The following is a 20,941-nucleotide window of genomic DNA, read 5'->3' on the forward strand; positions in this document are numbered from 1 at the left end:
GTGGGGCCTGTTTCAGGTACTGCTGGGACTTTTTGCAGCTAAAACGCAGAAAGTTGGGGGACAGTGGTTGGTAAATCAAGAAAAGGAGTCCCCATAATTCAAAAAGCAGTTGAAGTAATATCTACTTTACATGCAAAATATTCTCAAGAAATCAGCCAAGCCCCCGTGACATTGGATGTGGAATACCATGAGTCGATTAGGGCCAGCAACCGCTAATGAGGAATTACATGTCTTAGTTTGGTTAACAACTACTTTTGACTGTTGGTAGATGCCCTCACCCTGGTGCTTAATTCCTTAACGAACTGGATTTGACAGGAGCAAACCAGGAACCTATATATCTATCTAACCAGCGTGAATGAATAACAGAAATGTCAAAAATCTGGGTGTGAAGCGACCCACTTTACATTTTGAGTTCCTTTAGTGTCTGTAAAATGAAAAAGAATCAGAAATGGAACGCCCAATTCACTGGATGGAACGCCAAGACGTGGTTCTAAACACGTTAGTTATTATATTATGGCACAAAAAATTTGGGTCCGACAAGTTTAATGGTACTTTTTAGGTGCATTTTCAGGTCCAAATTAATCCAAGGACTCTGAATGTACAAATATGACAAAAGTTTCTTGAGAGGGGTAAGCACTATAGATCACCCGGGATGGGGGAAAAAATTAAAAAAGGTTTTATATAAACCCACATGAAGACATCTAGGAAGAACTAGAGCCAGGAATCAATGGTGAAGATGGAGGATGAGAGGTTCTACTTGGATCCCTATTCGTTGAATCTTGTGAGGATGAAGATGACGATGAACTTGAAGGCGAATTCGATCTTTTTGAGCGGCTCCTGAGTTTCGTTTTCTCGCTATCGCAGACCTTGTCTTCGATTGTGTGATGACCAACTTTAGTTGTGTTTAAGGTCACTGGAATGATACACTTACAGAAGAAACCTGAGAGCCAAAAGAGAAGATACATGATGTTTTTAACTAAATCCGACATGAATAGACTCCCAAAAGCTTCTGCTAATTCAGGTAATAAGCATCAAATCAAATGGTTGTTCGTAATCGTTCACACACACACACACTCTCAACTCAAAATGCAGAACAACCAAAATTTATATCTTTTCGTAGACCTTGAAAGCTAGTAAAAAAATGTGATGGATTCGTGAGTTCTGGTATCCTTTTCAAACGGTAAGCAAAACTACTAGTAGTTTTTAGCCGAATGTTCTATTTGGTTTCTTCTTATAAAGAAGAAAAAAAAACTTCGAGACTCAATCAAAACCATTTAAAAGCAAATTACAGCACACAGTTCTAGGAAGATTGCACAAAAATTTGAGATAAAAAAAAAAAAAAAAAAGAAAGCACAGAGAAAGAGGGAGAAGGTTGGGATGGAGGCTTTTACCTAGCTTGGCAAGGCGATTGACCCAGCTGGGAATTGGATTCCCAGTGAGCTTAATGCAAGCATCATTGCAGAAATGGTTACAATTCTTGGTTATGAGATTGTACGCATTTCCTCTGTACTTTTCAGCAAGCTCCTCCATCACTCCCCTCACCTGCCCTGGTGTCATTTCCGTCCATCCCATCAACAGCGATTTCCTAAACGTGAATCCATCGCACTGCTTTGGTTCCCCTTCGAAAATTCCGGTCGTCGGATACTCATGAGCTCCAAATGCATACTCCACCCCGTGAACTGCCAAGTTCCATCCCACCCACATGATCATTAATCATTTTTACTCTGTTTGTAACCTTTTCCTTTCCTTTTCTATCTATGTAGTTATTCCTTTTCTCTCTTTGTCCCTCCTGTTTAAGCTTTCCTACGGTGTAACTTGTTGCAATTGAAATAATCAAAGAACACTTTTCTGCTCAATCTAATCAAATTCTATGTGGGTTTTCCTTTTCACCAACTATCAAGCCAATGTAGATCTGAATTTGCATAGATTCAGAGCCATAGATAGTAGCATAACAGTTACGCCTTTCAGTTAAATTTTTTTAAAAAAAAAAAAAAAAAAAAATTCTGCCAAGCTTGAGAGAAAAGCAAGAATGAATTCTGACCTTGAACTCCGGAATGGTAGACCCCGAGGCCGAGCCAATAAGCATACCCATTAATGGATGTAAGGTCATAAACATTCAGGTTCACTGGCACTGTTCCGCGGCCATTTTTAACTGAACTTTTTCTGCACAACATTCTTGAATTTACTCTGTAGTAAAAAAAAAATTTTGACGAATATGCAAGAATGAATATATCTATATATATATATATGCACTAAAATTTGAATCTTTATTTGATGAAGAAGAGAGAAAATTGAGTTGAGCAGCTTTCGTGAATGTTATCTGTGAGTACAAACCGGCGGCATATCAGTGCCGCAGCGTCCAATTTTGGCGGACGGGAAAGAATATATAAAATCTCGGGGAAGGAGAGAAATGGCCCTGAGCTTGAGTGGGAATTACAGCAAGGACCTGAGGTGATTGGTTGGAATCCCAGCTGTGCAAGTGTAATCTATATAATTTTTTAAAATTTTGAAAATTCTTTTTGGGAGAAAGTAACGTACACTCATTATGAGAAGTGGTGGCAGGATGTTTATTTTATTAGATTAATTAGGAGGTTAGATAGGATGGCGAAGGGGGTTTATGAGGATTTTGATTATATTAAGGTATGATTATCTGTGATTATTATTGTATACAGATTGGTGCAAAGAATTGACAGAATGTGATGATCCCTGGTGCAGAGTAAGTTGGTGGGACTGGGCCATGCAAGAATTGATTTTTGATAATTCTCCTTGTCCTCCTACATCTTCTTCAACAAGCTCTTTCTTTCTTTTCCTCCCATTGCAATTAATTTCACAATTGGTAAGTGAAAAATGCAGCATCCTGATTAAATCTCTAATAGGGTAACGGCTAATCCACAATTTAGACACCAACCTCGGAATCAAAGGTTTGAAATTCTGAAGATAATAAATATGTGTGTGTGGGTTTTTGTCGGACAAATCCTTTCATATGTCCAAGAGAAAGTCAGTAGTATATTGGTTTCTCGTCCCCTTTTTTTAGTTCTATGCCTTGATTCTGACTCATGTTAGTCACGGAGTAGCTTCATTTGTCAACAGTCAAAGCCAAATCAAGAAAGTGAATTTGTCGAGAAAGATTTGCTTAAACAATTAGCATAAGTGAAACGTGTATTCAAGATTTTTCAATATTAGCTAAGTAGATCTTGGCTTAATAGTTAAAATTGAGATTTCAAGGTTCAAAAATTTTAGATTCAAATTCATCTTTTCCATTTTCGTTTCTTAAACACCACCTTCCCCCTGTTTTTAAAAAAAAAAATTAGAAAAAAAAATCTCAAGATTAACGTCCTAACTCAACCCAAACGTAACACCCAATTTTTTTTTTTTTTTAAAGGCGTAATATTCAAATTTTTGTTGCTCTAATATTGCAAATGGACGGCAAGTGGTTTTCTAATTAAAATCGCACACAACAATCTTAACAAGAGAATGGAGCCTCTTCCACCCTAACACACTGTTTCTGGCTAACACGTTTGTTTGGATAGAGATTATTAGCCAAAATTTATTTGCTTGTATTATCAATATATTTTTCAATCATATCAAAAAAGTGTTACTGTATTTTTTTTTTAAACAAAAAATTATCCCAAATGATCTACTATTCAAACAAACTTGACGATTAGTTTTGGTCTCATCTCGCAATCGACATTAGCTTTGCTGATGTAATAAAACCTCCAAGCACCACCATAATATCTCCATAATCACCATTGTTAATAGCATGAGTGCCACCAGCCACCACTTACTACTGCTTGCTTCATCTCATAGTTTTATCTTATCCTGAGGTACTCATTTCATAACTACCATTGCACCAAATCAGGTTGGAATAGTAGGTCCATTTTATGCTAATGCTGATTGAAATTGTTTTAGTACTATTGATGGTTCGTTTGAAAAAAGTGGCAGCACATAGGAATCGAAAAACCATAATGTCGAATATCATTTTCTTTTCTTTCTTAGGAATAAAGACCTCATTGGAACTCAAATATTGCCTCAGACATCGATTGAGGCTTCAGATACAATTTCAGGAGTGGGGACGGGAGAGGTAAGGAGAAATAGGTGATGGTCGAAGTGGGTAAAAATTAAAATGACTATTGATTATCATCTCAGTACAGCTTAAAAAACAATTTGGAGAAAATCGGAATTCTTTGTGCCCAAAAGAACCTTGTTTTATCTCCATGTTTAAAAAAGAAAAAATTGTTCAATTCAATCTTTCATTCTCTAAAATTAGCACGCATACTCGGTATGCTTATGAACATATACTTCTTGCTAAAAGATAGATCATGTCCAAGCCCCGATTTGGTTGATCCTAAAAGCTACATACAAGATTTGAAGAAAAAAATAAGGGACTTATTCTGCCAAGTTCAGAGACTAATTCAGCCAAATTGGCAAAATTTCAGAACTTGATGGACCAAAGCTGCAAAATTTGGAGCTCGAATTCTGATCTTCCGGTCCATTTTCTCCGCCCAAAAGCGAATTTAGGAGTAGCACTAAACAAAATACCTATTCGGCATTCTCCACCCAAAAAACAAGCGTTGTTCCCTCTGTGAAATGCTGATGACTGAAGAATGAGAAGCAGGGGACAGATATGGGGCCTATTTTCAAAGCGATTCAGACGCTTTCAAAGCAGACCCTTTTGCACCAACAAGCCCTCCAACGCTAACAACAAGAATGGCACTAATATTATTATCAAGGAGGAGGCTAATGTTGCTGATGAGGCTTCTTCTTCATCTATAAGCCGACAAGATGCCTATAAAGAGCTGGAAAACCTCAACTTCATGACTGCTGCAAAGATTCTCTTTACCACTCCCCCCAAAAACAAGAAATTTGGGTACAGTTTGTAGGGAGTGCATTCATTTTACTTAATACGTGTTAATACGTGGCATGCTATTAATCTGTGTTTCTTGTTGATTTCTTTTAGGCATTTCACCGAACAGCTTCTGCACATGTATTTTTGAATAAATTGTTAGTTGGATCATGGCAAAGTTTCCATTTCTATGGGATTGTTGTGAGTATTCCTTTTGCGAAATTTACCTACGACTAGTCTCACAAGAATGACTAATTTATGTTCAGAAAGAGGCTTTGCTAGCATTAGCAAACTTTATGGCGAATTTTTTGTGTTGGGGACAGTCAATGCTTGAATTCGTTGAAGCTTATATATATTCTTGGTGCCTATTCCCGGCAATTGTTTTCGAGCCTTTGAAGGTAATGGCTCATTCCTCGATTGGGCAGTGCTATTACAAGTCTTCATAGCTTTTCTGTAGTTTGTCTGCATATTATGTAAAGATCAAATGGAATGCTAATTCAATAGTTATTGAACAAAAGAAGGGTTGAAGTGACAGCAGAAAAGCATAAAAGAGGGAATCAAGGGAAGGACAAATTAAACAAAATTGCATCATCTGAATCTGTTGCCTTCTCTTATGCTTGATATCTTGACCCCGTAATCATGGCCTATCGAGGGAGTTGGTAGACTCTCATATGATTTCCATACGAGACTTCTCAAAGCATTTTTATCGGTGTTCATACTATTGCAAGACGATTGGTGACCTTTTATGTTTTGCTGGAAAATGGCATTTTTGTTACCATTGCTCCCGCATTCTCCTTATGTATTTCTCATTGATGGTCAGGCTTGACTTCCATCTGGTACAACTCTTCTTTGCCTGCTTGCCATCATTGGGTACTTACAATCACAAACTCTCACTGTATAATTGTTTTGCAAGTTGATAAAGGTGTTAATATGTTTTTGCTGTTTTCCCTGGCAGCTGTATATTTGGTGGCTCAGTATGCTCGCTCAGAAATGAGAAGAATGGATGCGGTATGACAACCTTATCTTTTCACTTCAATGGCACATTGCTTTGACAGTTTTGCTTTTCAATTATAGCACAAGCTTCAGCAAATCATGACTTAGTTGATGATGTGAGATTTGATTGAACAACTTGAGACTAAAAATTGCTGTTTTGCACATTTAAGAGTCAAGCAGACATTGAACCATTTTTATCCGATACATCACGGTTTTCAACATAAGATATAATTGTTTTCTGAGGTTTTAGATTATTAATAATGTTGGCTGTTGACGAGATTGTTAATATACTCGTCATTTTTGCTTAATGTCAAATCAGCTGGAATAAAAGGGTACAAAACTTGGTTTCTGAATTGATGGTGTTTATGTTTACTGGTGTGGCTGTTAGGATTTTCTATTGCAGGCTTCCTTCATTACTAAATTCTTCAATTTAGGTTACGACTGGATTGCTGCTTTTTAATTGAAATTAAAAACGATAGAAAAGAGTAAGATGTTCAGCAACAGATTCCGGATTAACTAGAAGTACCTATTATCCTTAAGTGATATCGATCATGAAGTGATATTCCAATGAATTGATCTCTTTCGCAAATACTTCCTGTTTAAACTGGATATGATATAAAATACTTTTCAAACTTTTCTCCAAGACCTTAAACTCTTGAGCAAGCAATCCATAATCTTATTGTGTCAAGTTGTAGTTTTGCACTGTAAATTGGCTTCTTGTTGATTATGCTCCCACTGAAAGTGCAACATCAGGAACTGGAGGTGAAAAAAAAAGCTGAAGAAGAGGCAAAAGCAACAGAGAAGGCTGCCGAAGAACAAGAAATGACATCTGATCCACAGCTTTTGGCAGTAAAGGTGAGACTAGATAAGCTGGAAGAGACGGTGAAAGAAATTGTGGTGGAATCAAAGAAAAAATCAGCCGATCCCAGAGATAAGGGTCAGGTTGATGATGGTGGAAGAAAGCAACCAACAATGGTTAAACCCAACAATAGTGCAGGGGATGCCAGTTCTTCTAATGCTGCTAAGGGCAGCCCCAGCAAAGAGGCTGGCGAGGGTAGGACACCATCCACAGCACTCACTGATGCTTCGCGGGGTGATCAAAAGTCCAGCAAAAACTACGAGCCCTCTTCTGATGTAAAGAAGTGAAGAGTGATTAGATTGAATTTTGATCGGATTTGGCAAGCCTTTTATACATCGGCAAAAAACATTTTTGCAACAAGAATTGGATGGAAATTCGGAGACTTGTAAGAGCCGGAGAGGTAATGAGCATATGTGTCAATTGCTCGGATAGATTGAGAAGTAATCATGTTTGAGGGACCAATGCTGTACGATCACTGGAAGGCCAACCTAGGCGGGCTTTAGACATCTAGAATCTTAAATTTCTTGGAGGCTCTACATGGAGCAGTTTTGGTGACTTTAGCTTTTCCCAATCTTTTCAGGAGTTCATTTGGATTTCATGGCTCTACCTTATGTATAAGCGAATATGCATTTTGAAAACCATCTTCGTTACTTCACAGTGCAGTAGTAGTAGAAAATTAGAAATTTGCAAATCTATTGCTCGTCAGGTGAGATAAAGTAGAATTATGCACTTTATGAACAAATCACTAGGAATATTCTTCACAATGTGGCCGATGGTCATATGTATGTATCTTGATTATCCTCCGGCCACACTCCCATCGTAAAAAAGAAAGAATTCTCTTCAATAGCAGTTGCTGCCTTGCTGCATAGTACCTCCAACGAACACTGGTGCATGCATGCATTTGGGTTAAAAACAATTATGTTGTTACAATTTTTTTGATCCTTTTTATCGCAATCTTGGATTCTTTTAAAATAGTGCAACTGCAATATTTGGCAAGTACCCAAAAAAAAAAAAAAGGACCAACAGGACTTGGTCCAAGATATTTCAAGCCCATTAAACCCAGCAAGCAAAACGATTGCTCAACAAAATCACATTTCAATTTGCGTTACTTGTCTCTGATGTCGTTAAGGCTGGAGGGCCAGCCAGACAGGTGATAAACCCTCCTTAAACCCTCAACCCATCATCGGACTTGCCACAGACCTCACACAGTAACACACACACACAGGGATAATGGCGCATCGCTTAGTGAGACCTCTACGAGGGACCATGACAAGACTTCTTCAGCAGCTACAGTTGAAGCCCTCCAGTGCACTGAACCCGGCAAACTCAAGCAGAAATTACATATCAGAGATGCGAAAAGAAGCATTTGAGGGCAATATTCTCAGACTTCTCCGCAATGAAATCCAATACGAACTCGACCACTCTCCTCCCTCCCAGGTACTCATTTAACCTCGTATACTATTATTCGCTGTTACTGTTACTGTTTCTGTTTCTCATCAATTTCCCTTGCCAAGAACCAAAGTTCTGTTCTTTTATACCTGAATTATTCCGGGGTTACGGTTTACTCATTTCTTCTCTCTTTTTTTCTTTTTTTGGTTAATTGACCCTCTATTTTTTTCATCAACTGTCCTTGCCAATAGCTAAATTTTTGTTCTTTGTCGCTGAATCATTAGGGAGTTAGTGTTTCACTTACCAAAACCCCCTACTTATTTAATCTATCTTTCCAATCCTTATTGCTGAATTATGTGAAGCTTCGGTCTTGATCATCGACTTTAGGCTGTTTGGTCGCCTCTGGAGAAGTTTTAATTGTTAGGGATGTGGGATGCTTGCCCGATCGCCTTTCTCTTATATCCCTTGGCAAGATTTTAATTGGTGAAATAACATAACATGATGTTAAAGCAAATCAGTGATGGAACTGGACCTAACAGGAATTCTTCTGTCTGCTAAATGGGAACCGGAACACATGAAGTTCTGTACAGAGTGGTATCTTATATTCTAAAACTGGTCAGCTAACAAAATACGAGTTCATACTAAATTTTCTGGGGTTAATTAATTTCTCCCAAGAGATTTGTACAAAATATATCGCCTGTAAAATCTAGAAGGAAGAGATGATTTTCAATTTTTAGGACAAGTTCGACCATTGTGAAGTAAATGTGTGCTGCTGCTGCCTTAGTCAAGCATCATTCTCCATGCTATGCAATGACTGGTGAATTGTTGTTTTTAAATTAGTTAGAAGGTTAGTCCAGGTTACATGGCGCTTATTGTATCAAGTTTCCTTTGAGTTTGTTTCAAGCGGAGGTACCACTTATTAATCTTGTAGGACTGTGGCAGAGAACCTCTTCAAATATGTAGAAATATGAGGGGTGAATATGAGAAATGACTAAATTGTGACGTTCAAGGAAATATGTAATTGACAATCACAATTGACGAAACAAATGAAGGGATAGAAGCAACAAAGCACATTCCAACTGATAATCTCTTATTGCAGCCTATTCCAGAATTTCACCTTTTTACAGTTGATGAAAGGCCTGGAGAGCAGTGGATCAGATTGAAGAAGAAATTTGGAGAAACTGAAGAGATCAAAGTTGATGTAACAATGTTTGATGTGTCTATCCCAAAAAAGGAACCAGGTGGTGTTGTCACGGAGGATGACGTGCAGCTTCGCGTTACTATGATTGTCAATATCTGCAAGGGGGAAGGTGTTGATGTTTTGGAGTTTGTTTGCTCTGCATGGCCTGACACCATCGAGATTCGGAAAGTTTATGCTCGTGGACAAAAACAGATTACAAGTCCACCCTACATGGGCCCGGAGTTTAAGTATGTAATTGTTTTGCTTTGCTTCTTGAAGTCATCATGATTTAACCGAACATGGTCCTTGTCTCAAGTGTTATTGGTACTTGCTTTCTTAGAACATGATGTTGTATATTCAGGAAGAAGGATGTAATGCTACCATTTTTGTGAAAGCTGGTGAGAAGTAACAATCATAGCATACAGTATTTACTATTTGTATCCTGTATCTTGTTTGCCGCCTCAAGTGAAGGGAACAAAGAAATGGAAGCCAAAGAAAAAAGAAAAACCTGAAGAAATGGATTACATTTTTATTAACCTGTTGTATATGTATATATAAAATTTTCCTAATGGTACAAAACTATCTGAAAACCAGAAACCATGGTGTCCTTTTTCGTTGTTTCTCAGCAACTGAGGGTGGAGCTTTAGCCCTTCATATTATGCTTGTTCTGATTTGTATTTGTGGTTTTTTCTATATGCAGGGAATTGGATGATAAGCTGCAAGATTCGCTTTATGATTATCTGGAGATAAGGGGTATAAATGATGAACTTGCTGCATTCTTGCATAGTTACATGAAGAATAAGGATAAAACTGAATTTATTCGTTGGATGGGTACAGTCAAATCTTTTGTTGAGAAGAAACAGTAGTAGTAGTCAGGCTACACTTATCACTAGTTGCGGTATCTAGATCATTTGATTGCAGTATAGGAAGGATGAGACTTCATTACTTGTCATCATCTTTGAATTTCACCTCAAGCGTAAGATGTGTCACCTCAATTTTAACATAAGATTGGAAGTAGGCTGACTTTTTCCCGGCTTTTCTATTGGCTGTTCAATATTCTTGGATTTTCTTATTCTTGTAATGTGGAGTTGAACATTAAAAAGATTCTGTATGCTGTACAAGTCAATTTATGAAGTTCTGACACATTTCTCTGAGCAAATTTTTAGTTTGTTGCACAGCTTGATTGTTTGTTTAGATAACAGAATAATCAGTTTGATAGATAATGGAGATCATGATTTCTGACAAACCATATGAATGCAGCATCGTACTGTTTTATGTGTTTTGTTGCTTCTTATCGTCGCCCAACAAAACTCATTAATGTCAGGGTATGTTTAGATTAGAGATGATCAATCGTCAATTCTCATGCCAGTGTCACTTATTCTCTGTTGTTTCCTTTTCTTTGTTTTTTCCCTTCTTCCTGAATATCGATTGAGTATTTGGTATGATAACTGGAGAAAATAAACACGCGGTTAAAGTTGTCAATAGGGAAGAGCTTACCTGTAAATTTTGATATTACCAGCAATAGTCTTCATCAAGGATGAAGCATTTATTACCATGTTGATTGTTAATTTAGTACCTTTTAGAAACAACAAACGTGCTTGTGCACTGTGCCGACCTTTTAATTGGAGATTTGTTGATTTCGCCTTCTTTATAATAACCTCATTAAACACAAGGCCTCATTATGAGCATCTGTACATGATTCATCTTGGATTTAGCCAGTATGAAGTACCTATTCTGCTGCTGCTACTATGGAAGTATGCCTATTTGCAGGTCCTTTGCCTTCTTTTTATTCAACAATAAAGAGCGGGGCTGTCTGGTAGGTACTTTTAGTTTGTCAACATCCCAAGATTGTACCAGGAATACCTTTTTTTTCTTTCATTTTTTACTCTCACTGATTGAAAAGACTGCCTAATTTTGCTCTGAATGTCGTGCTTGCAGTTTCTAATACTTTCACAGAGTTATTCTTTGGAGGTTAAACTTAGCAGTTTCATTTTTATTCAAGATATATATATATTTTTTTTTTTTGGGTGGGGGGTTGGTTCTCTGGAAGGAGCAGCTGACCCCTCATTTTCATGGGGTCAATTTAACTGAGGCTCCAGAGGGATAATGAAAGTTACTGAAGCTATGACCACATTTTACTCCAGAACAGGAGTCTCCACTGAAGTGAATGTAATGTTTTCTCAAGCTAGCTTTACAGCAATGGGCAGGTGCTGATGACATCATGCAATGGATATACTCTCCCAGTTTCAACAGGTGCTTAATGTTTGGTATGTGTGAAAGGATGTTTGATATCATCCTAAAACACAGTGTGTTTTATGAGGATAGGACAACCAGATAATTGGCCTTTCGTTAAAGAATAGGGCCCTCACCAAACATAATTTGGAGCCGCATAATGCCTGAAGAGAAGAACCAACTTTCGTTTCCCCACCGTAGCATACGTTTGTTCGTTTCCCACCTAGCGTACACCCCTTGTTCCTGGTCTCTTGGTGTTGGACCCATGGTTCAAGTTAGTCAAAACCTACAGAATAATGAAGCAACACGCTTCTTCAGATTAGGGGGTCAAACTTCAGGCCACAAATCGATCCCTGATCAGGATTGTGTTTGTTGAGGCAAAAGGTTATTTTGATCTGAATGTATTGAATCGTTTTAGTACCACCGACTAACAAATTTTGCCCAGAGAAAGGTTGAAAAGAAGAAGAAGAATTGTTCAGAAAAAGGGATTCAGACTATGACAAAAGCTTTAAAATTGTTGACTTAATTTGGTATCTGTTATTTATCACGTCTCTAGTTGCTGCTTGGATCACATTAAGGACCCTGAAATGCATCTAGTCAGTTCTGTCGTGTACAACATTCTCAAGTATCTCAAACTCTCTTTCAAACAGAAAAATTGTACTCTTATGTTATTTCAAAAACACGAGCTACTGAAACATGAGTTTCAAAGATTTTGCATTGAAAATCTTGACACGATCAATTCCAATGCCTCTAACATGGCCCCATGCCTCCACCGAACGAGCAAGAAGTTTATTATGATGGTAGTACAATTTTTTGTTTGCCCCCTCCTCCTCCTGCTAATTAGACCACATAACTTTACAATTTACAATTTTGCACGGTACCTTAGGGGGATGCCATTCTCTCAAAAGGGCTTGCTTGCTTTCTAATAGTGCTCGACTCTGAATTAGTCGAGTCGAGGGTTTAAATATAATCACCAGACGACACTTGAAAGAAAAAATGAAAAACTTAACGAATTATTGGCCCCACATTTCTCTAAATAGATTTTGCCCAAAATTGGAGACATCAGTAGAGAGAGGCCTGTGACAAGTAGTACCAACATTGCAACATGCACATAGGGGAAATTTTTGAGTTAAACATTGTATAAAAAATGAGGGGGAGAAAAAGTTGTAAGTGAAGAATTTCTACAATTTTTATTTTTATTTTTTTTTTTGCATTCTTACCATTAGCATCACCATTCATTCATTCAATTTCTTGCACTCGTTATCGTTTGTACAACTACTACCAAGCCATTAATTTAAACAAGATTACGCATTGAAATCCTACTCGATATCAATTTAAGACTTCTACTTTACACTTATATATTTTTGGTCTGAAATTAATTAGTTTGTGCACATACACGAATGATCTTTTAATGACATCTACCAGATCTTTTATTTGTTTCAAGAGAACACTACGGTTTACAGTTTGCATCGGACAATTTAAGGTGGAAGATTGATGATTAATTTGATTCCATACACAAGATATCCTGTAATCATCTCATACCATTTAAAGACGTGATTTTAGGTAGTGGCAGAAAATTATTATGCCCCTCATCCTGCAATCTTAAATTTATCAAACAACAGAGAAGTCACATACCATGAAATGAAGCTTCTTTAATCAATTGAAAATCATTGTGGATCTTCTTTCTTGAGACACAAAATAATATAGGCTCTATTACACACACATATAAAAATCGTCCATCATTATTATTAAAGTTAAAGATGCCCCCTGTGAGTGGATTTTTGAGTTACGTTACTCTTGGATAATGACAAGATAATTTTTAAATATTTTACGTGCATCATGAGTCTGATGTGTCTCCACCATGGTACTAGCCATATAGGGTCCTGCTTAAGAGATCTCTTAGGTAACAAATCAAGGCAATGAAGATTTGCAACATTTTAATGTAGGAAAATTGATGTGATAGCATGGCTTGTGGATCATTGTAGAACTCAATTTCCACATGGCTTTACCTAACCATTGAGGAAGACCTCTGCATAGATGGTCTATTTCTTCGCCTGCAGGTGGGTCAAAAACCCTGTCGTTTAGTAGAGTCTCAGCCCTTCTAGGTTCTAACGACCACTACTACTTTCTACTACTACACTTTTTTTTTTTTTTTTTTTTGTGTTGTTGGAGCTAGTAATGTCACTTCAGAGTGGTATATTTAATCAATCATTCATTCATTTAACTGTACGGACTGATGTTTATATGCAATACTGACTGAAACCCATGATACCATTAATTAAAAATGTTTAAATCTTCAAACCATATACATAGTTGTGGTGCCCAAAAGCATAATGGGAATCCTGACAGTTTCTTCAAATATCATGGATCATGTCCCGTTTGATATTTACAAGGATGACAATTAAAGGCTCCATAAAACCACCATATATTTCCATGTTTCTGAAAATATTCTGAGGATCAAGCAACTACTTGGACTTGGAGACTTGTTTCTTTTTCAGCCAACTGTTCCTCAAACAACTCTTTCGTTTTTCTTTTGAAAATTTGCATTAACATACCGCAAAGCGTTCTGCCAAAAAAAAAAAAAAAAAAAAGCTCTATGGAAGGAACATCAACTAAAGCTTAAAGAGATTTTGGGACGAGATGTCAAAATTGAGCACATATGATAATCTAAGCAACGCAAATTGATCGCGAAAGCTATACACGATAGAATCTGCCAACTGCCAAAACGATAAAAATAACCAATTCAAGAATAGCAAATTCCTCTGCGGCTAATGAAAAAAAATAACAATTTTAACATCTACTAATTATTTTAAAAAGAAAAAAAAAACAGAATCCAATAAGAAGGAACCCTAGAAAAAAACTGTCACAAAAACAAATAAGCTGTAACTACTGGTGCCACTAGGACTACTGCTGCTCTAGAGTTTGAGGGACAAGTCGAGCTTTTTCAACTCTTCTTGACTAGTTTTCAGGTTAGGAGGAGGACCACTGTCCCATTTGTACGACCCTCCAATTCCTTCAACCACAGGAGTAGAAAATTTTTGATTAATATTGGTATCAAACCTAGCAGCCCCACCAATTGAGGAAGATCCCATGTGATAATTTTCCGGTGCAAGCCTCCCAATCGCCGGTTGCTGATCAAGAGGCTTTCTAGACCATCCAGCTTGCCCATACATAGGTGAAAAGCCAACATGATTGGATGCAAAATAAGCCGGCTTGGGAATCATGGAATGAGCCTGAATCCCAAGAGACCTGTTGTTGTTGAATGAGCCATGCAGAGGCAAAGAAGCCATGCTTGGGTAACGCTGCAACAATGAATCGTGCCCAAAAGCTGCTGCTGATGAAGATGACGCTCCCCCGGTCGAACCACCAATCCGGTTCCCTCTTTTTGCGATTGTTCTCTCACGTTTATGTGCATTTTGATGGCCTCCAAGAGCCTGAGAACTACAGAATTTTCTCTGGCAGTAGTTGCAAGAAAACACCCGTCGCTCGGGTTCTTGATTGTTACTAGCACTATTATTGTTAACCCCCAGGGGATTAATGGCATCCGTACTAGCGCTAGTACTTGAGGGATGATTAATCTGTGATGAAACCCCCATGTTGTTGTGTAGACAATCTATAAGGTTGAGTTCAGGCTTCAAATCCTTGGCGCTGGCGAGGCTTAAATCCAAAGCGAGATGAGGGGTTTTGACATCTTTATCATCATCTTCTTGCTTGTGATTTTGATGTTGCACTTCTTCTAATTTTGGGCTGTCCATTGATGGTGAGTTATTTGGGCACGCAAGAGAATTAGTATCGGAAAGTGAGGCTATGGTTGAAGAAGAAGAAGAAGAAGCAGAAGTTTCATGAGAGAGATCACATGCCTCCTTTCTTGTTGTTTTTGCCTTCATATGGAAGAATTGATGTGAGACTTTCCACCTTGCGGGTGAAGATTATTGGGATAAATACAAAGAAAGTCGTAATACTTATTGATTGAGAATAAATGCTGTGGCGCTATGTATAGAAGGAAAATATACAGTTACAGGATCTTATTACGGTAAGAATTGTGAGACAGACAATGGAGAGAGCTGTTATATCTATGCGTCAGCAAGCTTTTGTTTTGTTTTGTTTCAAATTCATGAAGGACACCAACACTTTCCACTCGTCTTTCCTTATGTTAAATTTTTTTTCTAAATTTTCTTGCCTTTTTGGTCTTGCCCATTTTGGGGACTTCGGTGGTTGTTTCATGAAAGAAGGCCTAAAGAAAAGGTGATCTTCCTTCTTAGTGTTAGCATTTTGAAATAGACCTTTCCTTGAAAATATGTGGTTTTGAGTCGAGGTACGAGTTGGAACAATGACTTCCATTTTCTTTATTCCTTATCCTTCTTGCTTGCGAACTGCAATGTCATCCAAAGTGTCAAAAACATGCATGACCGCTTGATGTGCATCAGGGTAACACTAGCTCAAAGTTGTGATTGAAAAGATCACAGCCACTATCTATCTATCTATGGGGTTTCTTTTTTTTTTTTTTTTTCCTTAATCTCGATCTTATTTCCTTCTAACAAACAGATGCTTTCCTCTATTCCTTTGGATATTTTGTTGAACTAGACTTCTTAACCCCCAAAGAAAAAATTACATGCGTTTAAAAGTAACATGGCAAGAAGTACGTACAGGTATTAAAGAAGGAATGATGTTTGCCTTAAATAATCAGCGTCAATTATGCAAAGCATTTGCATTAATTACTTCTAAATCGAGAGGGATTTTATTCTTCTTAGGTAAGTAAGTTCAAACTTGTGAAAAAAAGAGGAATTTTCGGGTATGGAATTAACATTCGTTACTGGTAATATATATCGGTGTTGTGTTCGCATTCCAAAATGATTAATTACCAACTTGCATGGCATGGATTTGAATATAGCTGATATAAAGACAAAGTTCATGCAATCTCATCAAGTTGGGAAGAAAAGAAACATTATTGATAACGAATAATGTAAGAGTGGTGCTGTTGCAGGTTAGTTTGTCACAATTTTATACTTAATTTCTAGTGCGACAGTACTCATAATTAAGCATGGAAAAAAAAAAATTACCGCTGCAATAGAGCACATAAAATTTCTTTAGAAGCTAGAAAGAAAAATTAATCTTATAATTAGTATACAAACTAACTAGCATGTCAAATTAATGGAAGTTAATTACTCGATATTTTTTTCCTTTTTCCTTTTTTGGAGGGGAAGCTATAAAGCACAAATCAGGAATATATATATTACACATCCACTTCATGTGGAAGAAATTTTTATATATGCCATCATGGTGCTTTTTATGGCAATATTCAAAGATCATGTCATCATTAAGCTTCCCAAGCAATGAATACATCAGTAATTTATTCCACTCGCTAAGAAAGAAATCATGCGATTTTCCCACTAATAGAAATGAATCCTATACATTAATTGCTTTGCACCAAACACCTTGACTGAAATTATTTCAGCAGTGAAATAAATATTGTGTGCACATATACATATAAACCATGAGCTAGCGCTCTATCATTATTTTCGAATATCAACAAAATAAGTTTAATAATATCCTCTTGAGGAAGAAATTAATGAGTCTCATTTCTTCTAGATGCTCCATTAACTAAATATAGTCATAAAATAATTACCAATATCTCACCACTGATTAATTGCTCGAAACGAAGCCAAACATGATTTCAATTTCAAAACCCTTTCTTGGCAAAGGAAAGTAACTTTCATTCCAAAGTGACAGGCACTTTTATTGGGTGGTTTTTAATTTTAATACAGTCGAATTTATGACAAGGATTTGTTAGGTACCACTCCACATTGAAGAGAGAATATTATACCCTAAAATGAAACTTGCTCCTCGAATCAGATCTTGGGAGCTGAATCATTATTATTAGTGGCCTAGGAATCTTATTTCGCTGTTGTCGATATCTCATGATCAATCTGCAAATACACAAGTAGATAAAAGAGTTCCAATAGCTCTCACAAAGTCTCTACTTTGTTTGCTTTGACAATAATTCATTCAGATGTGATTGCTTAATTTAATGGTGTATATCATACTATTACTTGTTCACGGTCACGTAATTAACTACTACATCCTTCTGTCTTTTCATTTTTGGTTCTTTCCATTTAATTTCTTTCCCCTTTACAATAAATCAAGGGACAATAACGGAAAACCTCCTCTTCTTAAGTGGAATTTATTGAGATATATTCGACCACGAGATCGATGCAGGAATACATTAATAACTTTGGCTAAGCTACAGTTCGGATCATCATCGCTATTTTTTAGAATTTCTTTTTTTTTTATATATATAAAAAAAATGTATTTTAGCGATCTGATATATATATGTGTAAAGTAAAAGAATGATTAAAAAATGCGTTCACAAAAAATGTAAAAATGTTTTCTTGAAAAACTACAACTCAAACAATTAGATTAGGGGACCATATAAACTATAAGTTGAAGTTGCAAAAAAATTAAACTGAATCCACACTTCGGTATTAAACTGTTTTTCCGTTGTTGAATTAGCTCGAGATAAATTTACTAATAAATGTTTGATGAGGAAATTAGGTAATTTGGGAGACATTTATGGTTTTATATGTATCTATGCATTCGAGCCAAACATTTTGCCCTAAAAAAATCCTCTACCTACTCTAAGTTAGACTTCATCGGTGGGATCTGTATTGCGTTATTTCATTAAACATTTTGTCAACCATGAAGAACATTTTGCGGATGCGGAATAATTCAAAGGCCTTCGTCAGTCGAAAAAGAAAATAGAAAAAAGATAACCAATAGCCCAATAGCATCAATGCCCCGTGCGCAAATAGGAGTTGTGTTTTGTCATGCAGCAGTTGGAAATGCGACGAATGGCCGACAGGTAGATGGCGGAAGCTGATGTATAAGGGCCTTAACGTGCTACCTCAGTGCCATCCGACGCTGAGATTGATCTCTTTGTAAGAATTATTATCCACAGAACACAATCATTTCCTATATATATACATATATAGCTTCTGATAAACATCGTTTTCACCGAACACTACTGTTAATTAAAGAAAAGGGAGAGACGTATTCTCATTGGAGAAGAAAGGGATCAGGAAAGAAAAGGACATTAGTTTGCAGTTTTAGTTGGAAATTATTCAGTGCACAATAACCATGCTTGGCGGTATTGTACACTAGGAGAAGATGATTGTCAATGAACACTGAAAAAACTAGCTTTGAAAACTGTAGTACCGTAAAATTAGGATGAAGCCTCACAAGACAAATAGTAGTTTCAATCCACAATCCAAGATTTTCTTTACTACTCCCCCTCCCTCCCTCCCTCCCTCTCAGATAAAGAATAATACCATGTTTGTTTGGACAGGAGATTATATATTGAAAAGAATTTTTAGAATAATCGCATAGAGCGTGCGCTTTACTTTAGGGATAATATGATATACGTAAAATAAAAGTTTATCAAAAACATAAAAAAAAATAATTAAAAAACATGTCCAAGGGCAGAGTGGCATGATAGCTGCAGCGTAGACTCGCGAGTGTGTGTGTGTAGTGTATTGCTAATTTGCTATACACATTTTTTATACGTACAAGTGTAGGTTCGTGTCACGCATTTACATGATGATGATAATGAAACTTGTGTTGACAATCCCAGCAGGATGAAAAGGGTGTGGTGGTATCCGCCCAACAGCACACGATCGATTGTGATAAACTAAAAAGGCTAAAACAAAAATAACAAATGCACATGCATGCAGTGTCTTTGGATGACATTATGGGGCAATTGTGAAATGTGGGAGAAGCCAAGGGACTTTTGCGTTGATTCCTTGTTGGGTTGAGTTTGCTTAGTCTAATCAAACAGCAAGTCTAGATAATAAAGCTGGTTAGATTTCTTTGTCTGCATATCTGATGCAATCAACATCAGAAAGAAATTTTGAAGAGGAAGCTTTTGTAGCCTTTTCTATCGCTGTCTTTCAGTTTCACATAGAAAAAGGCAGATCACGAAAGAAGAGGAATATATCAAAGTCCAAACACCACTTCAACTATGACGTCTCCCGTTCCTTTTAAATGTCACATTCAAACCCACACCATCTCCCCATTTTTCACTTTACTTCTTGTTGCTCGGTTCGTACATGAATCAGCTTAGAAGTGGATCCCTTTTTTTCCCCCAGAAAACCCCACAAAAAATAAAAAAATGTGGATCACAATTTACAATAACCGCAGAAAAAAGTGAATTAAACTAACCCCAGCACAAATTGCATTAAATCCTTCTCTGAACTGTAGGTTGGGGGTTCAAACTAACCCCACCTTCAGTAATAAAAATTTAAAAATTGTGTCAAAACATCCTTTTGATTTAATCAAATCTATATACCTGTTAACCTCTCTTACGATACTATCGTTGCCCGGCCAAAAAATGAAAAAGGTGAATCACAATTTACAATGCCCATTTTGCTAAATGAATTTGACAGCAGGCCAGGGTACTGGGCATGGTCAGCATCGCGCTGCTCCAGTGGATTTGGAAGAAAACTCTCGCCCCTTAGTCTTCTTGGCCCATTTGGCTTGCCCAATCAACAACCCGCCCAGCCACAGCAACCCCCATATTTGATACTATTAAAACCTAGAAAATCCCCAAAAAAAAAGGAAAATGGAAAAGTATATACGTATTTCTTATTTTGGCCGGCATGATACTTTCAGCTAAGTAAGGTATGCTGAAACTTGTTTTGGTTACAGACTCCCACTTTCAAGTAGGTAATATTTTCGAAAGGGTTGGGATCTTCTCCGTTCAATTTCTCTCCATTGTTTATATCTTAATTTATATAATATTATAAAATTGTGTGATTGTGCCTTTAATTTTTTTAAAATCTCTAAATCAACATACTAAAAAATGATATGTATTTTTTTGACAATATCTTGACATTCAATTTAAAATAAACATTTGAACAGTGAAATATGTATATATAGGTCAAAATTATGAAAACAATTGCAATGACTAATTAGACGGCAAAACTTGGTCAATTTCATGCAAAATTTTATGTATAACTGACACAAGTAATGAAATATATTATAAACCGTGTTGATTTTCGAATATAATTTCTAAATTAATTTTATTAAGGCGTAATCGAGAGAATTTCCCTCCAATGTAACGGAGAGGAGCCTAATCATTCTCAAAAAAACCTCATTTCAATAACAGACAAGACTCTACACAACCATGCTATAGAACTTTCTTTCTCAATAATTAAAACGCTACACAACTTTCTCAATCATTTTCAGTCAACCGATGGATATCCAAGATATAAAAGCCCAACAAATTTAAGCACGAATTTGAAGTTAACTCAATGATAATGCCATATAAAGTCCAAAAGATGACCTGGTACAACGTCTTGTTACAAACTCAGGATGATTTATTTGTTACAAACGTCTTGTTACAAAAGATGACCTGGTACAACGTCTTGTTTGAATAAGAGTTTATTTGGAT

At 36.8% G+C, this 20,941-nt stretch overlaps 4 protein-coding genes across 10 annotated transcripts; 2 read left to right on the plus strand and 2 right to left on the minus strand.

Annotated features, from left to right (window-relative positions):
• Positions 1-473: 473 nt before the first annotated feature.
• LOC113742895 (deSI-like protein At4g17486) lies at positions 474-2,455 on the minus strand. The gene is made up of 3 exons (XM_027270910.2): positions 2,042-2,455; positions 1,392-1,679; positions 474-940 (listed from the first exon to the last, which is right to left on the minus strand). Exons 1-3 carry the CDS (start codon positions 2,172-2,174, stop codon positions 702-704), a joined length of 660 nt encoding a protein of 219 aa, XP_027126711.1. The 5' UTR covers positions 2,175-2,455; the 3' UTR covers positions 474-701.
• Positions 2,456-4,247: 1,792 nt separating this feature from the next.
• Positions 4,248-7,388, plus strand: LOC113741674 (uncharacterized). 2 transcript variants are annotated; one of them, XM_027269266.2, is made up of 4 exons: positions 4,248-4,867; positions 5,664-5,713; positions 5,799-5,851; positions 6,590-7,388. In XM_027269266.2, exons 1-4 carry the CDS (start codon positions 4,605-4,607, stop codon positions 6,980-6,982), a joined length of 759 nt encoding a protein of 252 aa, XP_027125067.1. In that variant the 5' UTR covers positions 4,248-4,604; the 3' UTR covers positions 6,983-7,388. The 2 variants fall into 2 exon arrangements, with proteins under 2 accessions (XP_027125067.1, XP_071903317.1); XM_072047216.1 differs by having other exon boundaries at positions 4,734-4,867; positions 4,958-5,713.
• Positions 7,389-7,786: 398 nt separating this feature from the next.
• On the plus strand, positions 7,787-11,532 carry LOC113741783 (uncharacterized protein At2g39795, mitochondrial-like). 6 transcript variants are annotated; one of them, XR_011813454.1, is made up of 4 exons: positions 7,787-8,132; positions 9,184-9,662; positions 9,965-10,017; positions 11,409-11,532. XR_011813454.1 is itself a non-coding variant. In XM_072047220.1 (4 exons), exons 1-4 carry the CDS (start codon positions 7,926-7,928, stop codon positions 11,429-11,431), a joined length of 612 nt encoding a protein of 203 aa, XP_071903321.1. In that variant the 5' UTR covers positions 7,787-7,925; the 3' UTR covers positions 11,432-11,532. The 6 variants fall into 6 exon arrangements, 4 of the variants coding, with proteins under 4 accessions (XP_071903321.1, XP_071903319.1, XP_071903320.1 ...); XM_072047220.1 differs by having other exon boundaries at positions 9,184-9,512; XM_072047218.1 differs by having other exon boundaries at positions 9,184-9,512; positions 11,414-11,532.
• Positions 11,533-14,214: 2,682 nt separating this feature from the next.
• Positions 14,215-15,613, minus strand: LOC113741907 (zinc finger protein 1-like). The gene has a single exon (XM_027269567.2). It carries the CDS (start codon positions 15,381-15,383, stop codon positions 14,412-14,414), a length of 972 nt encoding a protein of 323 aa, XP_027125368.1. The 5' UTR covers positions 15,384-15,613; the 3' UTR covers positions 14,215-14,411.
• Positions 15,614-20,941: the final 5,328 nt, after the last annotated feature.

This window comes from Coffea arabica, chromosome 4e (assembly GCF_036785885.1).
Source record: "Coffea arabica cultivar ET-39 chromosome 4e, Coffea Arabica ET-39 HiFi, whole genome shotgun sequence".
NCBI lineage: Eukaryota > Viridiplantae > Streptophyta > Magnoliopsida > Gentianales > Rubiaceae > Coffea > Coffea arabica.

Excerpts from the sequence above, each read along its gene's own strand:
- LOC113741783 (XM_027269407.2), top strand. The coding sequence starts at position 7,926 with ATGGCGCATCGCTTAGTGAGACCTCTACGAGGGACCATGACAAGACTT. Across the intron at positions 8,133-9,183 it reads ACCACTCTCCTCCCTCCCAG|CCTATTCCAGAATTTCACCT; the intron begins GTACTCATTTAA and ends CTCTTATTGCAG. Across the intron at positions 9,513-9,964 it reads TACATGGGCCCGGAGTTTAA|GGAATTGGATGATAAGCTGC; the intron begins GTATGTAATTGT and ends TTCTATATGCAG.
- LOC113741907 (XM_027269567.2), bottom strand. The coding sequence starts at position 15,383 with ATGAAGGCAAAAACAACAAGAAAGGAGGCATGTGATCTCTCTCATGAA.
- LOC113741674 (XM_027269266.2), top strand. The coding sequence starts at position 4,605 with ATGAGAAGCAGGGGACAGATATGGGGCCTATTTTCAAAGCGATTCAGA. Across the intron at positions 5,714-5,798 it reads TGCCTGCTTGCCATCATTGG|CTGTATATTTGGTGGCTCAG; the intron begins GTACTTACAATC and ends TTTCCCTGGCAG. Across the intron at positions 5,852-6,589 it reads AAATGAGAAGAATGGATGCG|GAACTGGAGGTGAAAAAAAA; the intron begins GTATGACAACCT and ends GTGCAACATCAG.
- LOC113742895 (XM_027270910.2), bottom strand. The coding sequence starts at position 2,174 with ATGTTGTGCAGAAAAAGTTCAGTTAAAAATGGCCGCGGAACAGTGCCA. Across the intron at positions 1,680-2,041 it reads CTACCATTCCGGAGTTCAAG|TTCACGGGGTGGAGTATGCA; the intron begins GTCAGAATTCAT and ends GGAACTTGGCAG. Across the intron at positions 941-1,391 it reads CAATCGCCTTGCCAAGCTAG|GTTTCTTCTGTAAGTGTATC; the intron begins GTAAAAGCCTCC and ends TTTGGCTCTCAG.